Source organism: Vombatus ursinus, unplaced genomic scaffold (genome assembly GCF_900497805.2).
Source record: "Vombatus ursinus unplaced genomic scaffold, bare-nosed wombat genome assembly UNPS02008996.1, whole genome shotgun sequence".
Taxonomy (NCBI): domain Eukaryota; kingdom Metazoa; phylum Chordata; class Mammalia; order Diprotodontia; family Vombatidae; genus Vombatus; species Vombatus ursinus.
Genome location: NW_020948774.1, coordinates 12,105,826 through 12,122,985, shown reverse-complemented (window position 1 = coordinate 12,122,985; position 17,160 = coordinate 12,105,826). Strand labels below are relative to the sequence as shown.

At 36.3% G+C, this 17,160-nt stretch overlaps 1 protein-coding gene across 5 annotated transcripts in view; it reads right to left on the bottom strand.

The window, feature by feature from the left end:
* The window catches only part of ARHGAP44 (Rho GTPase activating protein 44), a 163,663-nt gene extending 147,767 nt beyond the window's left edge, over positions 1-15,896 (bottom strand). For all 5 annotated transcript variants that reach the window (XR_003568110.1, XR_003568111.1, XM_027850203.1 and 2 more), the window contains exon 1: positions 15,820-15,896. Coding sequence is in view for 3 of the 5 variants with exons in the window: in XM_027850203.1 (XP_027706004.1) it covers positions 15,820-15,872 (53 nt within the window). In the remaining 2 variants the exon portion in view is untranslated. The remainder of the gene's footprint in view (positions 1-15,819) is intronic.
* Between the last annotated feature and the right edge of the window lie 1,264 nt (positions 15,897-17,160).

The window sequence follows — 17,160 nt, the reverse complement described above, 5'->3', positions numbered from 1 at the left end:
TCTGGCGGACCACAGGTTGTGCAGGCCTGAATGCTGGCATAAAAACCTCATATTCCAATGCAGAAAGATTGAATTATTAAATGCATCCTTTTTCAGATTATGATGCACTAAAAATTACATATACCAAAGGGAAAAGGAAAGGTAGAATAAAAATTAATTAGAAACTAAATAATCTAATCCTAAAAAATGAGTGCATCAAACAACAAATCATAGAAACAATCAATAACTTCATCCAAGAGAATGACAATAATGAGGCAATATACCAAAATTTATGGGATGGCACCAAAGCATTTCTTAGGGGAAATTCTGTATCTCTAAATGCTTACATAAATAAAATAGAGAAAGAAGAGATCAATGAATTTGGGCATGCAACTAAAAAAGCTAGAAAAAGAAAAATTAAAAACCCCTAGTTAAATATCAAATTAGAAATTCTGAAAATCAAAGGAGAGATTAATAAAATTGAAATTAAGAAAAGTATTGAACTAATAAATAAAACTAAGAGCTGGTTTTATAAAAAAAATGATAAAACAGATAATCTTTGGTTAATTTGAATTAAAAAAGAAAAAGAAGAAAACCAGTATCAAAAATGTAAAGGGTGAATTCACCACCAATGAAGAGGAATTAAAATTATAATTAGGAGCTATTTTACTTTGTATGCCAATAAATCTGACAAGCTAAGTTACATGGATAAATATTTACAAAAATATAAATTGCCCAGATTAACAGAAGAGGAAATCAAATACTTAAACAACACCATTTCAGAAAAAGAAATTGAACAAGCCATCAATTAGCTTCTTAAGAAAAAAACTGCCAAGGCCAGATGGATTTATAAGTGAATTTTACCAAACATTTAAAGAACAATTAATTCCAATACTACATAAACTATTTGAAAAAAAAAAATTCTTTTCATGATACAAATATGGTGCTGATACCTAAACCAGGAAGAGCCAAAATAGAGAAAGAAAATTATAGACCAATTTCTTTAATGAATATTGATACAAAAATTTTAAATAAAATATTAGCAAAGAGATTACAGCAAATTATCACAAGGACAATACACTATGACAAGATGGGATTTATACCATGAATGATGAGCAGGGAGACTTCAGAAAAACCTGGAAAGACTTATATGAACTGATGCTGAGTGAAATGAGCAGAACCAGGAGAACATTATACATAGTAACAGCTGTATTGTGTGATGACTGACTTTGATAGACTTAGCTCTTCTCAGCAATGCAAGGATCTAAGACAATTCCAAAAGACTCATGATGGAAAATGTTATCCACATCCAGAGAAAGAACTATGGAGTCTGAATGCAGGTCGAAGCATACTATTCGTTTTTTGTTTGTTTGTTTCTTCTTTCTGGGGGTTCCTCCCATTGGCTCTAATTCTTCTTTACAACATGACCAATGTGAAAATATGTTTAATATAAATATATATGTAGAACCTATATCAGATTGCACGCCATCTTTTGGAGGGAGAAGGGTACGGAGGGGGACAAAATTTAAAACTCAAAATCTTATGGAAGTGAATGTTGAAAACTAAAAATAAATAAATTAATTGAAAATAAATTCTAAAAATTCTTTGCATATCTTTCTGTTTGAAGTGTGTTTCTTATAAATAAAATATTGTTGGGTTCTGGTTTCCATTCTACTATCTTCTATTTTATGGGTGAGTTAATTCCATTCACACTCTCAGTTATGACTGCTAACTGTGTATTGCCTTCCATCCAGTTCTCTTATACTTGTTCTTCTCTTTTTACGTTTTTCCCTCTTCAAAAGTCTGTTTTTCTTCTGAGCATTGCTTAATCTCGTCTCCTCACCTCTTACCTCATCTTCCCCTTAACTCCTTTCCTTCATATTTCCCAGTTCTGTAAGATGAATTTCTGAACCCAACTGGTCTGTACATTTATATTTTCCCTCCTTGAAACAGTTGAGAATGAGGTTCAAGTGTTGCCCAACCCCCTTTCTCTCCTCTACTGTAGAAATTCTTCCTTGTATGCCTCATTTATGTGAGATAATTTCCCCCTTTTTTCCCCTCTCTCTTCCCTCCTGTCCCACTGTATTCCTCTTTCTCCTCATTTCATTCTTCTTTTGAGATCTTGTATCTAAGTAGATTCCCCTCTAACAGCACTAGTGACAACAACGTTTGGAAAGGTTACATGTTATCATCTTCCCATATAAGAATGTAAACCAAATAAGAACGTAAACATCTTAACCTTGTTTAGTCTCTTTTGATTTCTCATTCTTGTTTACCTTTTTATGTTTCTCTTGAGTATTGTGTTTTAATGTCAAATTCTCTATTAAGCTCTGGTCTCTTCATCAGTAATGCTTTAACATTCTCCATTTCATTAAATATCTATTTCTTCACCTGTAGCATTATACTCAGTCTTTCCTCAATATGTCAAGTCCTGCATTTCTCTATTGTGGTAGTAGCTAAATATTGTGTGGTACTGACTGTAGCTCCATAATACTGGAATTATTTCTGGCTGTTTGAAGTATTTTCTCCTTGACCAAGCGTTCTGGTTTTTGGTTATAACATTCCTGTGAGTTTTCATGTGGGAAGTTTTTTCATAGGGAGACTGGTATATTCTTTCAATTTCTTTTTTACCTCTACTTCTAAATATTGGGACAATTTTCCTTTATAATTTCTTAAAATATGATGTCTAAGCTCTTTCTTTCATCATGGTTTTCAGGTAGCCAAATACTTCTTAAATTATGTCTCCTTGACTAGTTTCCAGGTCTGTTTTTACAATGAGATATTTCACATTTTCTTCTGTTTTTTTTTTCATTCTTTTGACTTTTGTTTTATTGTTGCTTGATGCTTCATGGAATCATTGGCTTCCACTTATCCCAATGTTAATTTTTAAGGAATTATTTTCTTTGGCACCTCTTTTTCTATTTGACCAATTTTGCTTTTTAAGGAGTTCTTTTCTTCAGTTTAAGTAGTTCTTTTCTTCTTTTGTGCATCTTTTACCATTTGGTCAATTATGTTTTTTAAAAGTGTTGTTTTCTTCAGCCTCTTTTACCCTGAACTGTCACCATAGTAGTTTTTTATGGTCAGGTTCTTTTTGTTGTCGTTTTTCCTGATTATTTATTGACTTTGAACTTTATGTTAAATTTTGTCTCTGCTCACCTAGGGGTGAGGAGCCATTGTCCTAAGCTTCAAACTTTTTGGTGCTGCTATTTTCATAGCTAATTCTGGAGATCTGTAAGTTTGCAGTGCTTCCAAAGTGGTGTGATCTAGGGAGAGGTATTGTTACTGCTTTCCTGGTCTACACTCTGGTCTTTACCCAGGAATGGCTCCTGTTCTCCTGTAGCTGCAAGTGCTAGCACTCCTCTCTCAGACCTAAACTGAGATCATAAAGGAAACAGGAAAGATACATCATTAGGCTTTCAATAAAGTCAAACTGTTTATGTTCCTACATGGGAAGAAAATACTTGTAACTCCTAAGAACTTTATCATTATTAGGACAGTTAGAAGGAGAGAGAAGGCACAGATTTGAGTTGAATATAAGGGGATGATATAAAAAATTAAATTAAGGGGTGAGAATGAGAGATGCATTGGTAGAAGAAAGAAGGGAGAGGCAGAATTGGGTAAATTATCTCACATAAAAGAGGCATGAAAGAGCTTTTACGATGGAGGGAAAATGGAGTGGTAGTGGGCAATGCTTGAACCTTTGTCTCATTGGAATTGGCTCAAAGAGGGAATAACATACACACTCAGTTGGATATAGAAATCAATTTTACCCTACAGAGAATAAGGTGGGGAGGCCAAGAAAAGAAGGGGGTGGTGCTGATAGAAAGAATGGAAGATTAGGGGAGGTAGTAGTCAAAATCAAATTTTGAGGAAGGACAGACAGGGAAAGAGAGAGTCCATATTTCTCAAATATGTGGAGAGCTGAGTCAAATGTAAAAGAATACAAGTTATTACCCAATTAATAAATGGTCAAGAGCTACGAACAGACAGTTTTTAAAGGAAGAAATCAAAGCTATCTATAGTCATATGAGAAATGCTCTAAATAACTACTGATTAAAGAAATGCAAATTAAAACAACTCTGAGGTACTACCTCACACCTATCAGATTGACTAATATGACATAAAAGGAAAATGATAAATGTTGGAGGGGAAATTGGGATACTAATTCATTCACTTTTGATCTAGCAATACCACTACTAGGTTTATATCCCAAATAGATAAAAAAAGGAAAAGGACTTTTAGGTATAAAAATATTCATCGCAACTTTTCATGGTGGCAAAGAATGAAAAAATTAGGGGACATCTATTAATTAGGCAATGACAACAAGTTGTGGTCTGTGATTGTGATGGAATTCAAATATTTTATAAGAAATGATGAGCAGGATGCTCTCAGAAAAACCTGGAAAGACTTAAACAAACTGATATAAAGTGAAATGAACAGACCCAGGAGAACATTGTACATAGTAACAGCAATACTGTACACTGATCAACTCTGAATGATTTAGATATTCTCAGCAATACAATGATCTAAGACAATTCCAAATGACTTTTGATGAAAAATGTTATCCACCTCCAGAGAAAGAACTGGTGGAGTCTAAATACAGACGGAAACATACTTTTTTACTTTCTTTTTTGTGTTCTCTGTTTTCTTTTACAGCATGACTAATATAGAAATATGTTTTGCATGACTGCACATGTATAAGCTCTATCAAATTGCTTGCCTTCTCAATGAGGAAGGTGAGGAGGCAGGGAGAGAATTTGGAACTCAAAATGTAAAAAAAGAAATATAAACATTTTTACATGTAACTGAAAAAATAAAATATTTTAAAAAATAAATAAAGATTGGGGGAAGGGAAGCAGTTTTCCATGTGGACATGAAATACCATAATGTCTACATTATATTTGGTTCTATTTTATATATAAAGCATAGCTTCTTTCATGTGTGAGCAGTTTGGTTTCTAAAAGATCAGAAAAAGAGCATTTATGAAAATAAAAGTGATAAAAAATCAACTTGTGAAGAAATGTAGTTTCAAATAAAATATTAAGGAGAGATGCAAATTATTCTAAAGACCAGATAGAGAAATGCCCTTCAAATGAATGTACTGAATAACAGTTGTGTGAAGCAGAGCAAAAACTGAATTAATAATAGTGAAAGAACATTGTGGTCCATCATCCCATTTGCATGTGACTGTAGAGTTTTGAAGTTTATAGTTCAAAAAATTATAAATCAAACAACTGAGGACTATGGGATGACTATATGAGGACTGAATGACAGAAAAATTTATTTTGTAAGCTTCTGGGCTGAAATTGAGTTTGTATACTATAGTGACAATCCAACAATTTCTCAGTCTCTTCCTTTTACGTGGTAAGTGAAACAAGAACTCCTGTGAGTTGCTATGTGGGAGAAAGAGTGACTGCCTTATCTCCCATCTGGATGTCATGTATACATAAGCACATAGCACCTATATTTCTTCTTTGTTTGTTCTTCCCTGATTTTAGGTGAACAAGAATTCCAAGATAGGAGAGCCCAGAAGATCGTGTGAGTTTGGTAGTTTCATTAAAGCCATTACAGGTCCTAGAGTCCACTTATGATGGTAGTAGTGGCCATCAGAATGATAGCAGGTAACAACAGAGGAAATAGCTGCAGATGTACATAGAAATACAATCACCCAAGGTTAGTAGTGGCTTCAGGAAAGAGATATGTCCTTACTCCTAACTATAGAAAAGCACCCACCCTCAGAATCCATAAGAGCTACATCCAAGGGAAACTCTATGAGGAATCCATGAAGGGCTCCCAGGACTAGGATTTTTAAGGTACATCTTTACCCTATACGTTCTCTTCATTTTTGCCTAATTTTGTGCTTTAGGTTTGATACTACTCTCCTTAGAACATTTGTGCAAGAAGAGTGAACATCCTGGTTTGGAGATAGTTGTTTAATAACAATTGTTCATGGTGTATACCTTCTCAGTAAAGCTTATTTGTAAAAGCTAATGGAGTTCAACTGGTTGACTGATAATGGGAATGCACCCATGAGAGCTTAGGAACTACAGTGTTAGAAACCCCAGCCCCTCAAGATCACCTCTACAGCCCTGAAGAAAGTAGTAGTTATTTGTCGTCTGGGGGCCAAACCTGTCAACGTGAAAAGAAGCTGGTAGAGTGAGTCCAAGATACTACACAATTTTTGTATGAGTAACTCTCAAGATGTAAAGAACAATTTGGATAATCCTCTTGCCTCTTTTGCTTCCTATGCACCCACTTAGGAAACCCAGGGCAATCTCTGCATCTACCATCTCCTCATGGCATCCTCTTTCTTCTAGGCAAGCAAAAAAAAAAACAAGAAAAGTTACCAGAATTTCTTAAAATAGAAAACAAAGTGCCAATTTTAAGAAGCCTCAGATATACTCCAAGACCTTATGATAGAAACCTCAAGACACATAGTAGTTAAATCGAACAATTATACTGACAAACAACAGATTCTGCAAGAAAGCAAAATAAAGACCTTCAAAAATAAAGGAAAGGAAATTTAAAAACACAAGATTAATCCACACACCAGAAATCACAGGAGATAGAATAATATGATCTGAAGTACAAAGGAGTTCAAAATGCAACCCAAAGTGACCTATCCTGCAAAATTTCAAAGAATGCCTAGAAAGGAAACCAGATGTGAAGAAATTATTTGCTTTTCAAATCCTGAGACAATAGAGATACAAAAAAGGCGAAGAAGCACAACAGCAAGGAAAAAATAGCAGAGATCATTACGACATTTCTTTCTAAACAGAAAGAAGTCTGAAATACCATGAACTAAACATTATAATATCCTGCTTACAGGTGAATCAATGTTTTCTTTATAAGATTAAATTATAGAATTGGAAGACGCATAAAAAGAGGCAGGGAAAAAGATAGAGAAGAATATGGGATATACCTCAATCAAGTCAAAGGCTAACAATGAAGGGAAACTGAGTGCCAATTTTAAGAAGCCTCAGATATACTCCAAGACCTTATTCTAGAAACCTCAAGATACATAGTAGTTAAATTGAACATCAATATCCAACTTATATGCTCCAAATACCTTAGCACCTATATTCATAAAGGAAATATTAACAGAATTACTAGAAGAAATAAGCAGTAATACCATGATAGCAAAAAAAATTAAGTGTTCCTCTCTGAGTTTCAGACAACTAGAATACAGAGCTAAACAAAAGGGAAAAGATAGAATTGAACAAATTACTGGAGAAACTAGAGCTAAAAGACATGGTATTTGGGACTGTTAAAGAATGGGACTGTTAAAGAATATACTTATTTATTAAAACTACAATTTTGCAAAATTTGATCATGTATCAGGGTATAGAGATAATGCAAAGAAAGTTTAAAATGCAGAAATAGTAAACACATACTTTACAGACCACATAATACATTAAAAATTACAATCAATTCAGGAACACAGATGAAAGACATAGACAAAATGTTAAATAAAGAGTAGTTCAAAAAAGAAATCACAAAAATAATAAATACATATGTATGAAAATGATAATGATGAAAAAACATACCAAAATTTCTGGGATGCATCTAAAGCAGTATTCAAGAGGAAATTTATATTGCTACATTAACAAAAGAGAAAAGGAGAAAATTAATAAATTGAATATGTATTTAAAATTAGAAATCCAACAAATAAACACAAAAAGGAAATAATAAAAATTACAAAAGAAATAGATAAATGGGAAAACAAAATACTATAGAAATGATAAATAAAACTAAAAGCTGATTCTATGAAAAGGCTAATAAAACAAATAAATCTTTAGCCAATTTGATTTAAAAGAAGGCAGACAATAAAATCAACAAAACAGCAAGGAAACAAGGTGAAACCTAAGAAAACCAGAAAGGCAAGTGAATCAGCCTAGCTAAAGCAACAGAGCATGCTAGAGAAAGGACAAGAGATAGTGCGTACTGGGTCAGTCGACCCATCACCAACCCCACAACCATCTTGACCACCATCCCCCCTCAGACTCTGATGGAAACAGCTCTGAAACCTGACTCTGGACTCCATGGGAATAACAATTTCCCCCAAGCCACCAGACCAGCTTCTATTCCAGCTCTGGCAGCCATCTTTAAAAGGAAAAATCACATGGAAAAGAGGTCCAGCTTATTCATTACCACTAGTAACAGCTGTTGACTAACTACTAATCAAAGACAGATACTTACAGGAGCCCTGAGAGTGACAGCACCTTCACCTTCAGACCACCAGTCCTGCTTTAAGCCCAGTCCTCACAGTCATTTAGGGAAGCAACTGTTGTGGAGAAAAAGCTAGCCATCTCTACCAACTGCCAACTAACTGCCACTCATAAGGTAGGCAAGACAATAAGCATGAGGCAAGAACCAGCAGCATTACTACCTTGATCATTAATTCCCTTTGGATCCTGATGGAGACAACCCAGGACCCTGAACCCAAGATCTTTGGGAATAGCGGTGTGCTCCATGCTTCTAGCCTGCAGTCATCACCAAGGGGAGAAATCACCATAAAAAAAAAGGCCTTATCTTCCTGATCATCACCATCAACAACTACTAACCAACTGCCACCAATAGGCAGATAGGGCAAAGAGCCCTGAAAGTGCTAATACTCCCTTCCCATGCAGGCCGGCAACTGTCCTTGAAGGTGTAACAACCACACTTACTGAAGATCCAGAAAAGAAACTATTGGTCACCAAAGTCCTTGGTGGTCAAATGGTTCAACAGCAGAAGTTGATATAATTTTTATTAGTAGAAATGACATTAGAGAAGAGACATTATGAACTGCTTTTTTGTTGTTATTCAGTCGTTTCTGTCATGTCTGACTCTTCATGACTCCATTTGGGTTTTTTCTCCCTACAAAGATACTGGAGTGGTTTGCCATTTCCTTCTTTAGCTCAAAAACAACAACAAATGTGTTGCCTTCCTCTCCTATTAGGATGTGAGCTGCTTAAGAGCAGATATACTATTACTTTTCTAACTGTATTCTCAACAATTAGCACAGTGCTTTGCCTCTATTAAGTGCTAAATTAGTGCTTTATTTATTCAAGGAATGAAAACAATTATCAAAAGTTACTGTGTACAGTTACATGCTAACCACAATGATAATTCAAGGAATACTTTGAAAAATGTAAAATACCCCAAAATGACAAAAAAATAAAACAAGAAGCTTTACAATCCAATCTCAGAAAAAAAGACATAGAAATAATTATAAATGAAATACCAAAGGAAAAAATTCTTGGTTCTGACGAATTCAAAGGAAGATTCCATAAAATATTTAAAGAACAATTAGCACCAATATTACACAAATTATTCTAGAAACTGATAAAGTATCATCCTTTATTACTTTTGGGAAATAGGACTAAAAATAATCCTAATATTTAAACCAGGGAAGAAGAAAAGACAGAACTATATATCAATGTAATTATTGAATATTGCTTCAGAAATGTTAAGTAAAATCCTATCAGACTATGGTGGCAATTCATCCAAGAAATAATTCATCATGACCAAGTTGGATTTATACCAGGAATACAAGGATGGTTTGACATCAGAAAAACAATCAACTTAATTAATCATATTAAAATCAAATATCTCAAACTTCTCAATAGATGTAGAAAAATCATTTGACAAAGAACATACATTTATGCAAAAATATCTGGAAAGTATAGGCAGATTGAAGTCTTTTATTTAATAAAATAAAAAGTATCTATATAAAACCAAAAGTAAACATTGTAGACAATGATGATGTACTAGAAGCTTGTCCAATATATACAGGACTAAGGCAAGGATGCCTCCTTTCCCCAATATTATATGATAATAGTTTTGAAAATGTTACCAAAGAGACAAGAGAAAGAAATTAAAGGTATAAAGATAGGTGAAGAGGAAATAAAACTATCTCTATTTGAAGATGACACAATGGTTTACTTAGAAAATCCTAAGGAATAAGCAACGACAGGAATTGAGAAAATTAACAGCTTTAGCAAAGTTGTAGGCAACAAAATACGCCATCAAAAATTAATTACATTTCTATATAACAATAATGATGATAATGATAAAATCTAAGAAATAGTAATAGAAAGGGAGATGTCATTACAAATAAGTTAAAATGCATTAAAATTTTGAGGATCCATCAACCAAAACACATAAAATATTTGTATGGATTCAATTAAAAAGAACTCTTTAAAGAAACAGGACTACTCATGTTTATGGTTGGTCTGTGCCAATAAAATAAAAATGACAATACTTCCAAAATTAATTTATACTTTTAATGGTATCTCAATCAAATTATGAAAGGGATACTTTACAGAGCTTTATAAAATAATAAAATACATTTAGAAAAATGAAAGAGCTGGGACAGCTAGGTGGCACAATGGATAGAGCACTGGCCCTGGTGTCTCAAGGACCTGAGTTCAAATGTGGCCTCAGACACATAACACTCACTAGTTGTGTGACTCTGGGCAAGTCACTTAACCCTAATTGCCCTCATCAAAAAAAAAAAAAAAGAAAAGAAAAAAGAAAAAGAAAAAGAAAAAAATATTCAGGGAAACAATGAAAAAGGGTTGGGATTAATAGGGAATAATAGTACTTCAATAGTACTCAATCTATATTATAAAGCAGCAGTCATCAAAACCAATCTGATATGGATGGAAAATAGAGAGATTCATCTATGTAACAAATTATATGGAGAATCAGAAAAAATAGAACTCAACACAATCACAAAGAATTGGACATGACTGAAAATGTATGTGTATATATACATACACATATACAAATACATATACATATGTATATACAGACATACCTCCCCCAATCTTCTTGCTACCCTTCCAACATTGATTACTCCCATATTTTATCATCTGCCCCAATTTGAAAGGTATGTGATAATGTGGCATTGTTATGTAGATATATAATTTCTCAAATTATTGGTAACTTGAAGCATTCTTTTATATAAGTTGTTAAAGATTTGTAATTACTTTGAAAATGATTTATTCATGTTCTTTGACTACCTGTCAATTGGGGAATGGCTTTTGGATACACATACATACATACTACATATACAATGCATACATACATATATACATAACATACCCATATATACACATATACAAATATCTGTGTGTGTATGTATACAACACATTTATACATGTGTATACACATGTATATGCATATATGCACATATATATATATACACACAATATAACACTTTCAATGTTGAAAGGGTAGCAGGAAGATACACTAGTGCATGTTGACAGAGGTATGAATCAATACAACCATTCTAGAAAACAACTGGAATTATGTATATATATTGGTTAAAATATCTTTATCCTTTGACCCAGAGATTCTAGTACTAGGCTTATACCCCCAAAAGGACATCAATAGAAGAAAAACTTCTACCAAACAATTTAAGTCAGCACATTTTATGATAGTAAGGAAATGGAAATAAAGTAGGTGTCCAATGATTGGGGAATGGATAAAAAAAATTGTGGCACATGCATATAATGGAATATAACTTCACTGTAAGAAATGACTACAGAGAATGGAAAGTTTTGTACAATCTGTTGCAGAATTAATAAGATTCAAGCAAACAAGATATACAATGATTATAACCATAGAAATCAACACAAAACCCACAAAACAATCAAAAGTAAATGCTATATGAGCCAAGATGGTGGAGTAGCAGAAAGAAGTTAAGTCAAGTTCTTTCTCATAACTCCTCCACCCAGATCTAGAAAATGTACTGGACTAATTGGCACCTCTAAGGGAAAAAAATCAGTCATTATCCATCATAGGAAGACAGAGAGGTCTGTTGGATCTAGGGAAGGATCTAACTAGAAATGGTCATACAAAGCATTTTAGTTCAGGGAGTAAAATAGAGCCAAAGCTGTGTAACAGGGCAAGAGCAGTTTACAGACACACAATGCCACCCGAACTTGTTGGAAAAATGCCAGCTGGTTGCCCTGTTCCTCACCCAATGCTAGGTTACAAATCCATTGTGGATTGAGGAAGGGACCCATACCTAGTATGGTAGTGCAAGATAAGAAGTGGTCACAGGAGCAAGTTTAGGGGGGTGTCTCTGACCCCAGTAGTGGAGTGAGGGTCTTAGCTTGTGAGCTAGGGAAACCAGTTTGATTGTTATGGCTCCAGCCCACTAGAATGCCAAAGCTAATAAATACAGAAACTAGGCATTAGCCCTGCATCAATTCCTTGTTGTAATGGTACCATTACTGTTAAATTTTCTACATCCCTGCTCCTCATAACTCACTCCTTATTAGGAAACAGAAAATATTCTCACTTTACTGTTCTTATTGATAACTGGGCCATCTCCCATTGGTGTCTTGTGGGTTACTTGTCTATAAATCATATAAGTTTGAGCCCTGAGAGGCTTTGAATATTTGACTGGAGAAGAAGCACAATGAGATTGCCTTAGATCACAACTGTTCTACCTCCTTCATGAGTAGTAAAGCTATATTTAAAAAAAAACCATCTGTGTGTTGCTGTTGCTTTTCATCTAGACTCTTCTATAATCTACAGATCTAGCTTGCAACCAACTTTAAAGCCTACAGTAGAATAACTAGGGCAGGAATCCTTAGACCAAAAGGGAAACTGCAATTCTGTTACTCTGAATCTGCAGAGCTTTCCAGTTGGCTGATAGTGATCGAGTCCAGTAGCCATCTACTGGAACTCCAACCAGAGGCAAGTCCACAAGTGTATTGCTCCGACCCAATAACATGCAAAGAAGCTTACAAAGTTCAGACAGAGGAGGGAGATAGCAAGTCTAACTCAGAAAATGAGTGATCAATCTTTGCCCTGGACCCCAGACCACGTTCAGAGCACTGAAAGTTTGCAAATGCCCTGCCTGAGCTGCCCCTGAAATCCTAGAATAACTCAACACTCAATATCCATAAAAGCAGTAGCAGGACCCATTAGACAGACACTATAGACCTAGGGCAGCTAGATGGCTCAGTGGATAGAGTGCTGTGTCTAGAATCAGGAAGACCTGAGTTTAAATCTGATCTCAGACACTTACCATCTGTATGACCCTGGGTTATTCACTTAACCTCTGTTTACCTTAATCCACTGGAGAAAGAAATGGAAAACCACTCCAATATCTTTACCAAGAAAACCCCATGGGCAGTATGGTCCAAGAGTCAGACATGACAATGAACAACAAATAGATCTGGGGTTTTCAAAGGGAGCATACTAGGTATACTGCAACAATTTGGATTTTATGTTCTTATTGCTAAAATAGAATATGTAAATAATTTTGTTCAACATAAATTTTGCCCAGCATATGAAGGACATACTAGAAAGTATAGTATTCACAAGATAAACAAAACAAAATTTATCTAATACATACGTATACTAATCTCAAAACATGTCAGACTTTGAACTTACAAAAAAACTCAAGGAAAAAAGTTTCACTTACTGAAGATAAATTTTATTTCTGTGACTTTCAGCTCTCCTGTAATATTGTCAAATTAAATACTCAGTGAGCTCCAATTCTTCACAGTAAAGAACATCGTGCCAAAAGCAAAACAAAAGTTTGAAAACCCACTGCTGCACACTGACAAATGAAAAGGGTCTAGTAGGTGATCAACTATGAACACCTTGAATCATGCCACTTTTTTGGACCCCAGTATTCTTCTGGTAATAATATGGCTAAAAATAAAAAAAAACCCATAATCTTCAAAGAATTAAGATTGAGAGTCACCCAAAGTACAACAGAAAGACATTTTCTTTTAGTGCAGACCTATGATTTTTTTGGCACAGGGAGCTAGGTGGCACAGTGGATAGAGCACCAGCCCTGGGGTCAGGAGAAACTAAGTTCAAATCTGGCCTCAGACATGTAACACTTACTAATAGTGTGACTCTGAGCAAGTCACTTAACCCCAATTGCCTTGCCTAAAAAAAAAGAAAAGAAAATAAAGAATAGTGCTCACTCCCAGTGAGTAAACTCCTTCTTCCAAAGCAGATCAACAATTGTGATTTAAGATGGATATAAAAAAAAAAAATTGACAGCAACATAATACCAAACAGGAATGGCACAAAAGAAGTGTCATAAAAGATGGTATCAGAGATATATTACCAGAAAAAAAAGATGGATTGGACATGTAGCAAGAGCAAGGGCTAACAGAGAAACAGCCCTTGTTATACCGTATACTGTAATGTTAGAGCTCTTGAAGTCTAATTTCAGAACTTTGGGTGGATCCTCTTTGAAGGATGGATGGGAAAGCAGAGAAAAGAATCATACAGGATGAATGAATAGGCATAAAGAAGGTAGGGATGTAGGAAGAAAGGAAGGAAGGGAAGAAGGAAGGAAGGAAGTAGGAAGGAGGAACTTTTTGTTTTCATTGTTATATCATAAATTGACATCACTGATAACACATATCACATATTAGCATCCCCTAGCACTACATACTACTAAAATTAGAACAATTGCTGTGGACAGAGTTGACCATCCTCTATTTATGTAAGTCCTTATGCTAAGCAACTCTCTCTGTTTGAAACTCAAGATCAATTTCCCCTCTTGGAATAGTATTCAGTTTCTTAATAAAAATCAGCCAAAAGGCCCTTTTCACTGTTCAGTCTCCAGAGAAGCAGTCAAGGCTAAGCATTTGCTTTCTGACATACCTAAATGCCCAACATTCTTTACCTCAGTTATAACTGAAAAGTTCCCTAGTAACAAACATATGACAATTATAGGAATCTTTATTCACTAATTTACCAATCCTTTCCTCAAGGAGTGCCCAGATTCTGAAAAAGACTACCAGTGTCATTATGTAACATGCATTGATGTTGATACTTCTTAAAACAACTTAGGAGCCACATTTTGCTAAGTCTAATTTTCACCAACTTTACTAGGTCCCCCCTTCCCCCCCTTCCCCCCCCCCCCCCCCCCCCCCCCCCCCACCCCCGTCACCTCTTGCAGGTTTTTTTGCTCAAGTCCTGTTAAGTTAGAATTTGCTAAATTTTCATTTCCTCACCCGGCTAGAATCCCTTTCTTATCTATCCAGCAACCACTTTCTGTCTACAAACATTCTCTACTATTGCCACTAGTCTCCTTCAAAGTCCTTGAAAGTATTCTTAAATCAAAAAGACAAATTTGTCTCACAATAGCACCATTCCATCAGCATCCTCCCTCTCCACAGTAATATCCTTGGGATGCAACGCCAGGAAAATGATCTGACATTATAATATCATAAAAGCAACTTAAGAAATAACACTGCAGGATGAGCAGGCTCAGGGTTGTCCAATAAATACACGCAGGCCCATTATTTTCTCTGGACCAGTTACCAACCCTAAACCCCTATACAAGAGAGCTTCCACCCCTCCCAAATCCATTCACCTTGAGCAAGGGAGCTATCCTCAGGAAATTACTCTGGCCTAAGGCAGTCCCACATTCAAAGCAGACACCTGTACCCAAGAGACGCTAACCTGGAGATTTGTGCAGACAGAAGGGGAGGAAGATAAATGACTGGAAGAGCAAAGGAGGGTTGGGGGGAGGGGGTCTCTAGGAATACGGGTAGTCGGATCGAGGTAGATGGTGCGTCACAGTTCACTTAGTAAATGCACGCAGATCCATAGAGCATCAGAGCACTGGAGAAGGGGCAAAGAGGAGGATTACTGTCCAAGGGGCCTGGGAAATGCAAAATCAAGGTGATAAAAATATGGGGCGTAAGGAGATGAAACCAAAAGTGAACAGGAAGGAGAAAACAGGGAAGGGTGAGAGCCTCACAACAGACGCCATCGCCCATGCTCAAGAGCCAGATTTGCAGGAGGGGCCATTCCTGCAGCCAAGGGATATGAGAAGGGCGGAAAGAGTAGTGTTGACCTTACCTGCCTACGGTCTGGTTGGCAAGCTGGCGCATCCGATTGAACTGCTTCTTCATCTTGTCGCTCGTAGCATACAGGAGCTAGCCAGGTAAAGGAGAAAGAGAGGGGTAGTGAGAACCAGCTGTCGCCGCAGTTACATGACCCTCACGGGGTTGGAAGAAGCAGTAATACTGCGAAATGAGTAGCCGTCAGGCTAGACTCTCTATTGCTCAGTGGCTAACTTGCTGCGGCTGCTGCGGCTACGGCTGCGGCTGTTGGTGCTGCGGCAGTGATTGCTGCGGCTGCATCTTCATTTGCTGCGCTCCTCCATTTTCATGCCCTCAGCTCAGCACCTGGCTGGGCTACCTCTTCTTCCCCCTGGTGAGTACTTGGAAGGTTAAGCAATCGTGTCATACGGCCACCTCTACCCACTGGCTCTGCGATTCCCACTTCCTACCCCCCAGCCAGGATCCATAGCTGGAACCCCAGAGTCTCCCCAAGCTGTCTGCTGGGTGGGTGCTTGCTTCCCAGCCGCGCCTGTGCTGAGTGCAGTGCATGCTGGGAAGTGAAGTTTCTTATCTCTCTCCTGCTCACCTTTCTGTCTCTCTAAGTTTGTGAGATGACCAAGGACCAAGAGTGTGGTAAATATTTTAATAAGCAAGATCTCCGGGGGGGGGGGGAGGAGTATACGCACACACTTTTAAGTTTATAGTCTAGACAATCAACAAAACAAATCAAGCCCTGATTTATAGCCATTACCAATTTCAGTGAAAAGTTAACAATTGGCTCTCTAAAGTCAATTAGAGCTGACTCCTGACAAGGACCATAGAGTGCAGAAATGAAGGGAAAGGAGAGAGTTGGATGGGCAGTGGAAAGCAAAAGTGGGAAACCCCTCTCCCCATGGGGGTTGGGTATGGTATGTGCAAAAGAATGCTTCTCTTGCTCTCCATTCCTTTGCAATGACCATGAAGAATGGTTAATCAGTGGAAAAGTGTTCCAAGAATGTTGACTATCCTAAACAGCCCAATATATTGTGTAAGGTCACCCTGGCTGATGACAGATTGTGACATTAATAAAAGTTTCTAACATAGTGTGGAAAGAGCTTTGGATTAAGAATCAGGAAACATGGATTCTAGCCCAGATTTTGCTCTGTGTGACCTGAACAAGTTACTTTGGGGCAGCTGTGGAGGTAACTAGTCTTGTGGTTCCTTTATCTGTAAAATAAGAGAATTGTATTTAATGATCACTAAGGTGCCTTCCCTGTTGTATATAGATATTTATTCTGTGATAAATCAAGCTTAATTAAGAGAGGTTTCAATGGAACATACAGGGAAAGGACAAAAACTCACAAATATCTTCCAAATT